The sequence below is a fragment of the Scleropages formosus genome, chromosome 9 (genome assembly GCF_900964775.1).
Source record: "Scleropages formosus chromosome 9, fSclFor1.1, whole genome shotgun sequence".
Taxonomy (NCBI): Eukaryota; Metazoa; Chordata; class Actinopteri; order Osteoglossiformes; family Osteoglossidae; genus Scleropages; species Scleropages formosus.
In genome coordinates, this window is record NC_041814.1 from 17,772,852 (window position 1) to 17,786,139 (window position 13,288).

The window sequence follows — 13,288 nt, forward strand, 5'->3', positions numbered from 1 at the left end:
TTTAGAGCACATGTTTTAGCAAAATGGAAAACAGACAGGTAGGTTGGTTGCAGAAGGGATGGCCTTCACTTACATTTATTTAGTTAGCTGATGCGTTTCTCCAAAGTGACTTAGTGCTTATCTACTTACAGTTATTTACCATTTATACAGTCAGGTAACTTTACTGGAGCAATTGAGGGTAAGTACCTTGCTCAAGGGCACTGCAGCTGGGGATTGAACCTGCAACCTGTGGGTCCAAAGGCAGCAGCTCTAACCACTATGCTACCAGCTGTCCCATTTGATTTGCTCAGATCTACAGATCTTTCCAAAGCACAAAAAAACTTGATGTTTTACATTTGGCTCAGTAATACAACAGTGTTTTCTGAACCTATTCCAGTTAAAGTACCAGTAAAAAGTTTGAGACCAGCCTGGGAAATACATGTACGACACAAAGTGGACTCACTGAAGAGTGAAATCAAAGTAACCTTCACGTGTCCTGCATCTCTGGGAATTGCTGCAGAAGAACTGGGAAAATATGTGGGCTTCAATTCCTGATCAGACTGGTTAAACGTCAAATTCTAAATGTGGGGGGGGGGGTGTTTTTTTTCCAAAGAGAATTTACTCTTTTCACTGGTACTGTAAGCACTTCTTTTCCAGTGGGCCATCTGGGGACTTCAACCTGGAACGTTTTAAGCGCTGGTGCCTTAATCCTTAGGCAGTCTTACTTCTACCTTACACAGACAACATGAATACGGTGTGCATCTTAATAACACGTCAAGATTGGTTGCCCTGCTCATTCATTTAGAGCTCAGGTATTATAACTGCCTTTATCTGCAGTGGAGCATCTCTGATCAGAAAGGCCTCTGGAAAGAAAAGCCTCTGATTGCTTTGCTGGATCATTAACTTCTATGCGGTGGCAATCTGCCCTTGGGACGCTTGTCTATGCACAGCCTTAACCACACCATTTGTCCTTCACACCTAGTTATAGATTCCCGTGCCACATTGTGAAGTGTCCTTTTAGTTTGAGGTGAAATTTATTTTAATGCTAGTACACTGCAGACCCGATATAACGCAGCTCGATACAATGCGGGATCGCACGTAACGCAGTCAGAGCTTGGACCCCAATTCGTTTTGATCAGTTCCTTTCCACATGTTTCGAATCTAGGTGATTCCCAAAAACATATTTCCTACAGTTAAATGGTAAACTCATACAATATAGTGACTAGTACAACACAGGCCCATGGTGAAAAATAAATAATGTTGATATTTTGTGAAAAATCCTTTGAACGGTGCCTAGTAGATCTATGTTGTATTTGTCACTCATGTTGTAAAACCTTTTATTTCCGCAATCTGTTGGAGTAACTTTGCTCTCTTGTTCCAGAGTAGTACGGCTTTAATTTTCTGACATGTTGGAAAACTAATTTGCAAAGACCATCAGGTCAGCAATGTCACAAAAACTTTTTTGTTTTCTCTGATCCACCCTAGATTCTTTTTTTTTAATTGAAACTACAACATAATCAGTAAGTTCAGTTCACGCATTCGTGTCAAAAACGTTGTAAAACTCTAATTATTTCCACTACATCATCGACATCAGTCTGTTTTTGTTGTAAATTTCTGTAATTAAGTAATTTTTGAGGAGGTGTAGAAACTCTGGTTCATTACATTGTGGCTTATCAGTAAAAACAAGAATTGTTGAATTGCACTTTATTCAGCGTAGTTAGTAATTACGAATGTGTGTACGCTGCGACGATCACTTATTTTCGCTCGCGCATGTCTGTGGACCATTACGTTTACTAATGTTAATCTTCTCTTAGCAGCAAACTGGAGCTAACCTTTCTTCAACTTTTGTCAAAACCCGGAAACTCGTCACAACGCAGACGCATGACGCGGCATGAATGTGTACGTCCGCGTTATCGGCTCTGCAGCGTACCTATTGCATTTTGGCTCGGAAAAATTAACCTGGGCTTTTTTGTCTGCTTTTGTTTCTGGGGACAGACTGACCAGGTGACAGGGCAACACATTCGCATTAGAGAGCCTTAACCTGCCTCCGCCCTAATCGGCCAAGAGAATTCAATCAGCGCAGAATGTCAGGACAGAGGTCGCTATCAGCGGGCTATATGGGCGTCGCTGTCCTGACAATAAGGGCCTTTTGTGTTCTTTGTAATAGAGAGCAAACTGCTTATTGTTTGCTATTCCTCATCGCTTGAAGAATGAATAAACACAGAGGCATTTACACAGATGTGCATGTTATCACTTGTACCGCTTTGAGAGAGAATTTGAAAAGGACAGCCTTTCAGCTCTCTCTTAGAGTAAAGAAGTCCTTTTTTCCATTGAGACAGTGTGAGAGAACGGCGTGTCCCCCATTAGCATTCGGTTTACACTCCTGGGAATATCTGAGATCCACTTACTGCTCTGTTGAGAAGACATTGGCTTCATGCCATTTCCTAATTTCTTTGTACTGAGCAGAGTATCACGATCTCGACCTGCAGGACTGGGTTTTTGACATTTCATTGTGGTTTTTAACTGGATGTTTGGAAGCATGCTGTAATGTGCTATTACCACTTGACTTGTGTGTTTCCCATTTGGAAGCGGAAGTTGGTTTGGGGTAGGTGATAAAGATTTCGCTTTTGGATGGCTGGAGATCAGGAGATGTCTAGATGGAACCCAGGTGGCTCACTTCAACATGACGGCAAACTCCACTGATGATCCTCTCTCTCTCTCTCTCTTTTCTGTCCTCCTTCCTCTTTACGCCTCCCTATTTGTTTTCTTCTGCTGCTGAAGTCTCCCACCAAATGGTATTGGAAACTGGTTCCTGTAAGTCTCTCCAAGGAGCCTGACTCCTTCCTGCCCCTTCGTCATCTTCTGCTCACTTCAGTTGTTGACATGCATGCCTCCCGCTCTCAGCGATCCCACCAGCTGATCACCTTTTCTACTCCTCTGGGACCTACACCTCAGCCCAACCTAGCGTGCCTTCACTGTCACATGTACTGAACCACACTGCAGCCTTTTGTCGTTCCTTACTGAGTGTACTTTTACACTGTGACATCACAGCTACCACATTTTTTTCTTTTTACCATTGCTGCATCTGCAGAGTCCCTTCAGAGACTCCTCCAGCCGCTCTTTGATTCACGTCCATAATTTCTGCCCTGCGTTTGAGCACATCTCTCCAAGCAAATAGTCTTCTCTAATACTCAGTCTGAAATATTCTGCTACCACGCGAATGTACCGCAGACTAGATCGCTCCTTATATCCTTACTTTTTGCATTTTAAATATAATGTAAGTCCCTTGTAAAAGTAGCATTTTGTCACGTCTCACACCAAGATCCCTCCACAGTGACGCACGAGTACTAGTACATTTTCAGCTGATAACTTTACATTTTATTAGCGAATACATCAAGCTTCATTTTTCATGCTAGCTACAATTTTTTTTTGTGTCATTCTATGCTAAATATTTTGTTAGTGTCATTCTCTGCTAATTTATTTCATTATTAAGGGACAAGGAATAAATTAGTTTGTTTTGTTAGTTTTAAGTGATTCATTCAGTGTAATCAAGTTTATTAATATTTTCATAAGACCATTGACAGATTCCGAGATTTTTGCCCCATTAAGTCAATAGATAACGGTTTTGTTGAGATGTTTTTCTAAAATCCGTTGTAGCCTACATCCTCAATCATATAATGTATGTAAACATTGATTTTGAAAAGCATACAACAGTATTTTCATTATATCGTTCCAGCTACACCATTGAAAATAAATGTGTTTGTAAATTACAGAAAAAACTGTCAAGCCATATCGTAATATCATTGTTTGTCGCTTTCAAATATAAATTAAAATAATTAAAAGGAATTCTTCTTTCTTAGGTCATGTAGACTTCATGAAGTCATTTGAAAAGTGAGATAATGGACATAATCAGTTAAGTGCGCGATTATTAACAGGTGGCCAAATAAAGTCTTTAATGAGATTTTAATGAGGGAACACCGGAGCGCTGAAACACGCAAAGACATCACAGAGGAGCCGCTTGGACTCTTTCGCTCCCGAAGCAGTCCTCCAGAAGCGGATCTGAGGGCGGTGATCGGAACCGGTCACTCCAGACACCACAAGGGCATTAAGAGTGTGTACAAGCTGTCGTCTCAGTGAAACGATAAATTATTCCTGCACGGTGATCGCTGCGGGAATCCTCTGCCATAATTTGTGCTCATTTGTTGTAGTAGTGCTGCAGTGCCAGGGAAAATCCTGCCTTATTGAAATCCAGCTCCTGAGCTTCAGTTCTCTAACTTATCTGTTTGAATCTTAGTAAAAGTGCTTCTGTGAGGGAGACCATTACTGCCATCATTTCATTTGTTGGGTTTATTAATTACAAATAAGTTATGTGGTGGAGTTGCTTTGGTTTCATTCAGCTGGTTTATTTTTGCATGCATGTTTATGGTAAATTACATTTTTCATTTTGTTTGCATTTTTTTTAGTTCATTTGTGCCTCTTTTTTTTTTTTAACCCACTTTACTGATTGTGTGTTCATTTTCTGTGTTTTTTTTTATTTGCTCTTTTCCCATTCCCTCTGTAATGATGGGCTGCCGGCCTTTTTCTCTCCCTGGGACAGGCGCGGTACAGGAAGGAGCAATCTCTGCCCAGGCAGGTGCCCTGGATCCCACTTGTGGACAACCTGCTGAAGGACTGCGCAGACGGCTGCGCCCTCGCTGCACTGCTCCACTTCTACTGCCCTGACATAGTCAAGCTGGAAGGTGAGTCTTTCTTTCAAGCCTGATGCAGGGCCACGAGGACATAACACTTAATGCCTCCCTAGCCTGCTTTCTGGGTCACATGCTTTTCAAATCATACCCAGTCCCTGCAGTGTGTTCTTGCTGCCCCCCTCTAGAAGACTTCTGGCCTGGTTCCTTTCCAAAGCCAGTCCATTTTTGTGTAAATATCTTTCCTTCCATCCATAATCAAGAGCCACTTGTCCCAGGGCCGAATCACAATGGGCTGGAGCCTGTCCGAGAAGCATAGGGTGTGAGGCAGGATACACCCTGGGCGGAGTCCACACAAAACCCCCCGAAAAGGGTGCCAGGTCATCATAGAGCAACAGCACTCCTTCACACATACATAGAGCAAGGGCAACTTAGAGAAACCAGCTCTTTTGTGGACTGTGAGAGGAAACCCGAGCACCTGGGAGAAACATGAATATGCTAAATCCTCCTCGGGGGGAACAAAAGTTTAGCCCTTTGATTAGGTTACCCTAAACTAAAACAGCTATACAAGGGAAGCCAACAGAATTGATGTGATGATGCAGGGCTTGATTATTTTGTGTTTGCACATTAATCATGATATACAGGTATTTACTTCTCTGAGATAATAAAGGAGCGTATTACGATTGACAAGCAGCCCAGCCAAAGTCTGGGGGTGATTGGCTTTTTTTTTGGTAGGCTACGGATGATAATTAAGCTTTTGTCCAAAGAAAGATTGTGTTCCTTTGTGCCATGAGGCTGGCTGATGTTGTATGGGGGCGGGGCCTTGGGATATTAATGGCCCGCGTTCTGCCACTCTCTCATAGATATATGCCTGAAGGAAACCATGTCACTAGCAGACAGCCTTTACAACCTCCAGCTGGTCCAGGACTTCTGCCAGGAGTATTTGAGTCGATGCTGCCACTTCACCCTGGAAGACATGCTGTACGCCGCCTCCTCCGTGAAGGTACAGTAACTGGGCAACTTTGTGAGTGTTTGCTGGGTGAAGCAGAGAGGAACCATCGGAACATGCGAGTCACGAGAAGTGGACACCAGGGGTTTGGGACGCAAGAGTCGGGGGTTGATGTGCGGTTAAAGCAATTTTCTGAGCTGGCATTCAAGACAGCTGAGTCACTCCTGTGTTTGGTGTTGCCTGCGGTGATGGTGAGGGGGAGGACAGCATTTGTACAAAAGCGGGGCTGGGGGAAAACTGGTTTTCTACTTCTTTTATTGTCTGTATCCCTGGATAGTGTAGTATACTGTTAGTAAGGCTGATGTTACTGTTAGGCTCATACACATACAGTACATCCTGTGGTTTGCTGCTGTTGACCCACAAAAGAGTGAGGTGATGTCAGAATGTCCTTGGGAAGCCCTACATACTGTTGTTTTTTTTTTTTTTTATTTCTGAACTTCCAAAAAATTAGAAGCGACAGCAGGTAATGTATTGGTTAGGGCTGTTGCTATGTAATCAAAGGGCAAGGGTTTGAATCCCTCCTGCTGAAGTACCCTTAGGTAAATTACTTCCCCTAAATGTGCCTAGTAAATCATTGTTACTCATTTAGTATACAAACCTAACATTGTATGTTGCTTTGGAGAAAGCGTGTCAGCTAAATGAATAACAATTTCAGATTAACTAGAGGTTTTTAGTACTGTAGTATTGTGTGGATGTATATCTATATCATATGAACATATGTAAAAGTAAATTTGATGTACTCTTAGGTGTTACGTGTTAAATCGTGTCGTTATAAGCCATGGGATTATACAGCGTAGTCATGCGCCCTTGAGTGAACCACCCCGTTTTACAGTGCAGACACTAAAAATCCAGCTCTGTCTGTTGATGTGGGCGGAGGAGCTGTTGTCCCCTCGGATGTGTCTGGGAGCAAGCCGGTTCCACTACAGCCATGGCATGGCACGGCCATCGAGATGGGTTGGGCAGCTGCAGCTGTGCGCTTTGTGGTCTGCACAGAACCCCCCCCCCATGCATATATATACACACACACACACACACACACACAGGCTCTCCGCTGCTACTAAACAGACCCAGTGACAGTGAGGGCCAGTGAGTTGGTCTACATGGTAATATAGTACGTTCACAGGAATGTCAGGGGTGGAGGGGGTGGACAGATGGCCTGAGTCCAGAGTCTGTCCTCTGTGCCACTGAAGAACCGCTGTGCTGACTGTCGGCAGCAAGGCCGAGTAGAGCCTCTCGTCTGTAGTGTAGGGGAATTGATAAATCAGGTTTTAGTGCAAGCCTTATTAGCATGCATTGTTAGCAATTAGAAATTTAAGAAGACAAGTTGTAATTTTCTTACTGTGATGGAATGGTCATGGCAACCAACACCATCCAGTAATTTAGCTGTTTATTACTAGTATGTAGTTAAATACTCTGTGTATAAATTAGGTTAATGTAGGTTAATACAGATTTGTATACATTATTTATATACCTTTATTGCCAAATGAAGTATTGCCATATTTTGCCAAATAAAATTCTCAAAGTAAGCTGCTACTTGAAAATTTTTGACATTATTAGTGGTACCTGCTGATGGTAGTGTAGTGATTAAGAACATGTAGATGTGTGAGGGATATTTCTTCACATCTCAGAATCCTTGCTGTATTACCCTTGTATTACTCTTTTACTGGAATTGCTTCAGTACAGTATTCACCTGTATAAATGAGTAAAAGCTATAAGCTGCCCAAGCAACAAAAAGAAAATGCTCATGTATTTAGTCGATAGGCACCCAAAGTACAGCGCTTGTACGTTATACCATAGCCATTATAGTTAGTTGTATAATTATTGTTCAGTGTGCAACCTTCTACTGTCAATGGAGATGTATAAAACTGGAAAATATATATTCCTTCTGTAAAATAACGGTCCGGCAGATTTTTACTGTACGTATTTCAAAAGCTTTATAATAGAATATTTAAAATTCTTATTTGAAGTGTAGAGAAGCTGCGTTCAATGCAAATTTACGCAGCGTTCAGAGGGGTCTGCCATCTCTTCCCATCGCACTGAGCGGGTGGATTAAAATCCCGAGGTGGTTACATGATGTCACACTTGGCCCAGTTTCCTTTTTATCCCAAAATGCTGCCGGTGGAGTTCAGGCACTCGTATGGCATTCTCAATTTTTTTTTCCCCCTCCTTCTTTCCACCGTCTTTGTTTGGGGTTGAGGTTTTGTATCACGACCTTCACCGCCCTTCCCTGGTGGTCTGAGGGCGATGCTGTGCTGGAGACCCCATCCCTGTGTCTCAGGCCTACGTCGCTGTGTCACGCAAAGGCCGCTTATTGTCCGACTTATCCACGCTCCCTGTAACGGATGGCTTTCCTCCATTTGTGTTCCGCATGCTGCTCCATGTGTAGACAAATAAAGGGACTTTTTTTGTATCTGTATATTATACTGGGGGGGCGCGGTGGCGCAGTGGGTTGGACCGCAGTCCTGCTCTCTGGTGGGTCTGGGGTTCGAATCCCGCTTGGGGTGCTTTGCGGCGGACTGGCGTCCCGTCCTGGGTGTGTCCCCTCCCCCTCCGGCCTTGCGCCCTGTGTTGCCGGGTAGGCTCCGGTTCCCCGCGACCCCGTATGGGACAAGCGGTTCTGAAAGTGTGTGTGTGTGTGTGTGTGTGTATATATTATACTCTCGCTGTATCGTTCATTAAGGCACTCCCCATTCCATTCCGAAGGATGGGCCCCGCTTCAGGTCGCCTTAAATCATTCCAAGGGAAATGATGAAAAGTCTGCCGCGTCTCCCTCAGCCTGCGCTTATGTCCTTATCACTTCAGTTCAGGGGAGCGCTTCCCCTTTAGGGCCTGCTTTCATTTGCTGACCGCGGTCACGGTCTACAGATGTCCCTCTTAGCAGATTGCTGATCTGTACCAGCGCAAAGCGCATGACTTCCCCTTCCAAAAGCTCATGCCAGAATGAATTAGGAGCAGCAGTTTTAAACTGAAAATATACTTGACATTTTTTGAAGCGCTGTGTATTTATTCAAAAGTTAGGTTTCTATGCCTTTGTAAGCTATAATAATTATTGTAATTATTTGTCTTTTAGCCAATATTTCTCTCCAAAGCCACTTGCATTTATGCATTTACTGCATCAACTCATGGTAAGTCGTTTGTGCTCAGGGATACTACAGCAGGTGTGAGGATTTGATCCTGGGCCTTCGGGTACAAGATGTGGCGCTAACCACTATGCTACCTGCTGCCCTAAGTGTGCAGGTACTTTTCCCTGAGCATTTACCTTGAGCATTTACCGTGGGTTCATGGGAGTGCTGTTTCAGTGCAGGCTGCGGTCTGATCAACATCTCTCAGGCTCGGGCAAAGGTGTCTCATGTCGAAATGCCCAAAATGTCGTGACCCCAGATTGCACGACTGATAATGTGCCCAAGTGACTCATGTGTTTGCAGGAAAAATTAAATTGTAGTTTTACACATAAACACCAGACACTAGATTGTGAAAAGAGCGGACTGATTCCAAAGGACAGTTTTAATCCTTGAGTTGATCGGAGAAGCTTGACCACATACTGTAGTACATCTAATGATGATGGATGCAGACAGCAAGTTAGCTAGTTCAGAAAATCTGAAGTTCAGCTTATTTCAAAATGCAGATGTTATAAACACAAGACTTCTGGCCATCCAGGGACATAGTATATACAAAAAAGGTAATTTCACTCGGGGGGGCGCAGTGGGTTGGCCCGGGTCCTGCTCTCCGGTGGGTCTGGGGTTCGAGTCCCGCTTGGGGTGCCTTGCGGCGGACTGGCGTCCCGTCCTGGGTGTGTCCCCTCCCCCTCCAACCTTACGCCCTGTGTTGCCGGGTTAGGCTGTAGCGTGGAGTGCTGCATTCTAAGTGTTTAGTGGGGAACATATGGGGCTGGAACCAGGACAATACGACACCATCTGAGCAGCTGTCTTTGTCTCTGCTGGTTTTTAAAGGGTCTTCTCCCATGGCTTCCTGACCTTGAGGAAAGCTGCGCTGATGTGGAATTTGCACGTAGACTTATACTCTTCAGCTTAATGACAGTATGTTACTGTTGTTGTTGTTGTTTATATATACTGTTATGTTTGTTTATATATAGTGCTTTTTTTCCAAGCCTAATTTGGAAGCATAGCGGTGTGTCAAAATGCTTGTTTAGCTGATGTGTTAGAACACAGTACAGATGGGTGCTTTCACCGTGCGTATATCACATTGCTCATCATTGAGAAACTGCTTCCCGTGTGTCTCACGTTCAGCAGGTTACAGCCCATCGGTACGATCTCTAACCGCTTCTGCATTCCCTCCAAGGTGACACCATTACGGGGTTGGAACCATGTCAGCATTATTTTCCTCTTGGCTCTTTATTCCCCACCTTCAGGTCATGGTAACTGGCAGCCGCTGGGAATAAGAATGTAGTGAAAGAGCCTTAAAGAAGACCTTGTGTCAGAACTAGACACACACCTGGAAGTGTCTCATTCACATGCTGCTGAGGGGGGAAATGCTGGCAAAGCGCATGCAGCAGCCTGCAGTGCTCATAAAAAATGCATTAATGGCATTGTAGGTGTAGGTGTGTTGCCTCTACCAAACACCCCTTGCCGCAACACGTTTCGAAACGAGCTCATGTAATAAGTGCAGAGAAATGAAGGAAACGAAAGCCTTAGAAGTGACCGCTGAGCCCTGGCGTAGAGAGTCTCTTTGGTGTTGAAGGTCAAATAACAGCACATCTTTGCTGTGTGCCGGCTCAGGGGAACGTCAATGCTGCTCCTGCAGAGTGAGTCCTGGGGATCACCAAAAGCGTGTTATAGATCACTGTGTTGCTGCGAATCCTGTTATACCGTAGTGTTTTCCTGCTCACCTCCTTTACGGGATTGTTTTCATAATAGAAATGCATGTCCTCAAGCGGTGTTCACCTTTATGCCTCTTCTGAATTTTTTTTTTTCCCCACTTCAGTTTTTGCCAAGTCTATCTTATGCTCCAATGTCCACAATGTCCTCTTCTCCTCCTCCCCCAACTCGCAACTACCCCCCCATCTGTGAAGCATCAAGGATGGGGGACTGATCCTTCGATTCACACTCCTGCCAAGCACAAGGCATGTGACACACTGCAGCTTGAACAGCAGGGTGCCAGAGAGGGGGCGCACCATAGCCTTAATTCCTACTCAGCCAGTCAGCAGCTTTTTTTCATTTCCCTTCGACGTCCCCTCCATTTACCTATTTTTCTTATGCTGCTGTAGTATCAAGCAGGATCCACAGACCATGTGCTTGTCTCATGCGCTACAAAACAACTGAGCACTTGCGCTTGACCAGCAGCTCTCTAGTTGGAGAAGATTCTCTCCTTGAATGAAGCCAATTAATTGGTTTTATTCCACCTCTGAGAAATAACATGATTGGAAAAGCATAGACTTGAAGTACATCTCGTGCAACAGCAAAGGAATCAGCGTCTCAGCATCCAGCAGTGATGCTCACCAACAGCGACTGAGTGACCTGGAAGACACCTTCTTCTAAATGTAAAGTGACATGTTATAATTGCCCTATAATCAGAACTAAATAACTACCAAGATTGTTCGAAGGGTGATTAATAGATTTACACGGTGTTCAGTCATTTCTGCTTGTGATGGGGCCTAATTTTCAGGTCTTACTGTGGTTCTGACCACAAGTAAAGTCCTTCAGCTGGCATGTTGTAATGAAAATGCTTTTCCTAATCAGACTTTGAAATGTTTCAGTCACATTATGCACTATGAGATTTGCATAAACACTAAGGTAATACGAGCTCATGACATTTTGGGTCTATACACTTTGTCCTCATCTTACAGTCAGGTTATGAATTTTTGAAGATACTTCCGTCTTTTAAAAAGATGACATGGCACATGAATCAATCACAATCAAGAATGAAAAAGTTTGACTTATTTCCAGTAATTCTAAACAACTTTCAGTTTTAATGCCTATGGAAATTAATTAAAAAAAAAAAATGAACTTTTAATAGTTATAGCTATGTCCAAGACTTACAGAACCTCATCTGTGAATAAATTGAGGGATATCTGCATTATTTTCCCATTATTAATAGTTATTTAGTCCTTGTGTCTTTAAAGTGACTTCCATAAAGGACTTATTTTTTTATTCTGACTGCATTTCAAAAGTAAAGGGACAGTAAAGGTAGATGTATTTTGTAAGACAGGAAAATGAGAAAGCTGTGCAGTGAGTTCCTATTAAAATGTAAATTGCTGTGATTGGAGACATCCTGTGGAAACGCAGACTCACTGCAGGGAATGTTACAACCTAATGTAGGCTTATATATGAATTTATGATATAACTGCGCATTTAACACCTTTATCAAAGGTGGATCACAGGGTTAGGTTAAGACTAGACAAAAATTGCTTTACAATGTCACAAGATAATCTGATAATGATAGCTGAAACTCAGTATTTCACTGTGGACTAATACAAAATTAGCATAGCACTGGAATAAATAATGACTTGACTTAAAATGAAATTGCACAGTTTTTATTAGTAACTATTAGTGTTGCCTGTTCGATCACACCAGGGGGCTCGGTGGGTTTGGCTGGGTCCTGCTCTCTGGTGGGTCTGGGGTTCGAGTTCTGCTTGGGGTGCCTTGTGACGAACTGGTGTCCCATCCTGGGTGTGTCCCCTCCCCCTCCAGCTTTAGGTCCTGCGTTGCCGGGTTAGGCTCCGGCTCGCCGCGACCCCACTTGGGACAAGCAGTTTCAGTCAATGTGTGTGTATCGAATTACAGGCTCACATCTTATGATGTGTTCTCTCTAATCAGACTGTGTTTTTCTCTTTCAGAATAACTTCCTCGTATTTATGGCTGAGCTGTTTTGGTGGTTTGAAGTAGTGAAGCCACCATTTGTGCAGCCTCGAGTTTTAGACACAGAAGGTAGAAATGGCCACTTATGAAGTTATATTATTTGATTAATGACAAATTCTGAATGCTGCTCGAATGGATAGCCGCAATGCGTTTTGCTCCATTCCAGGTTCGGATCCTGCCCCATCATTGAGAAACATGCCCTCTATGCCCATCTCTGATGTCACCAAACGAAGTTTTGTAGAAGATCCCCCTCTTTCAGACAAAACCAGGTTCCTTTTTGTACTTTTAATTTTTCTGGTTGTTATTTGTGCCATTAAATTACCTAAATAATATTGGTTCACTGGTTCAACAAGTCCCTAGAAATACCTGACTATTAAATATAGTTTATTTTTGGAATCATTCTATGGCACTTAAAGCTAATTTTTGCTCCTCAAAAGGCTTTTATCCTTTAAAGCATTTAACATTGTCTTTGTCTCTCTTCAAGTCTACCACTCAGGCTTCAACCTCAGAGCTCCACCTCAGGTACAAGCACTTAACTTTTTACCAGACCAATTTTCTGCTGACTTACCTGCCCAATATATTGTCATATCAGTATTCTTGTCTTTATTAGTTTTTTTTATTCCAGTGATGATTTGAATGTTTTGTCTGTTGCTTCAGGTGAAATAAAGCGATCAACCTCAATGTCTTTTATAGACGGTTGTGTGGGAACATGGCCCAAGGAGAAACGGTCAGTATCACTAGCCAGAGCTGAAATAGTAAATACTTTAAATTATCTATGGAAACATCGACCTTATAAACAA

General features: G+C 43.2%; 1 protein-coding gene across 5 annotated transcripts in view; it reads left to right on the top strand.

The window, feature by feature from the left end:
- The window catches only part of camsap2a (calmodulin regulated spectrin-associated protein family, member 2a), a 48,146-nt gene that overhangs the window by 25,284 nt on the left and 9,574 nt on the right, over positions 1 to 13,288 (top strand). For 3 of the 5 annotated variants that reach the window (XM_018754145.2, XM_018754144.2, XM_018754147.2), the window contains 7 exons: positions 2,761 to 2,793; positions 4,577 to 4,718; positions 5,528 to 5,667; positions 12,467 to 12,557; positions 12,655 to 12,757; positions 12,973 to 13,010; positions 13,146 to 13,215. In XM_018754145.2, the coding sequence (XP_018609661.2) occupies positions 2,761 to 2,793; positions 4,577 to 4,718; positions 5,528 to 5,667; positions 12,467 to 12,557; positions 12,655 to 12,757; positions 12,973 to 13,010; positions 13,146 to 13,215 (617 nt within the window). The remainder of the gene's footprint in view (positions 1 to 2,760; positions 2,794 to 4,576; positions 4,719 to 5,527; positions 5,668 to 12,466; positions 12,558 to 12,654; positions 12,758 to 12,972; positions 13,011 to 13,145; positions 13,216 to 13,288) is intronic. The other 2 variants (XM_018754148.2, XM_018754146.2) reach the window with 1 other exon arrangement.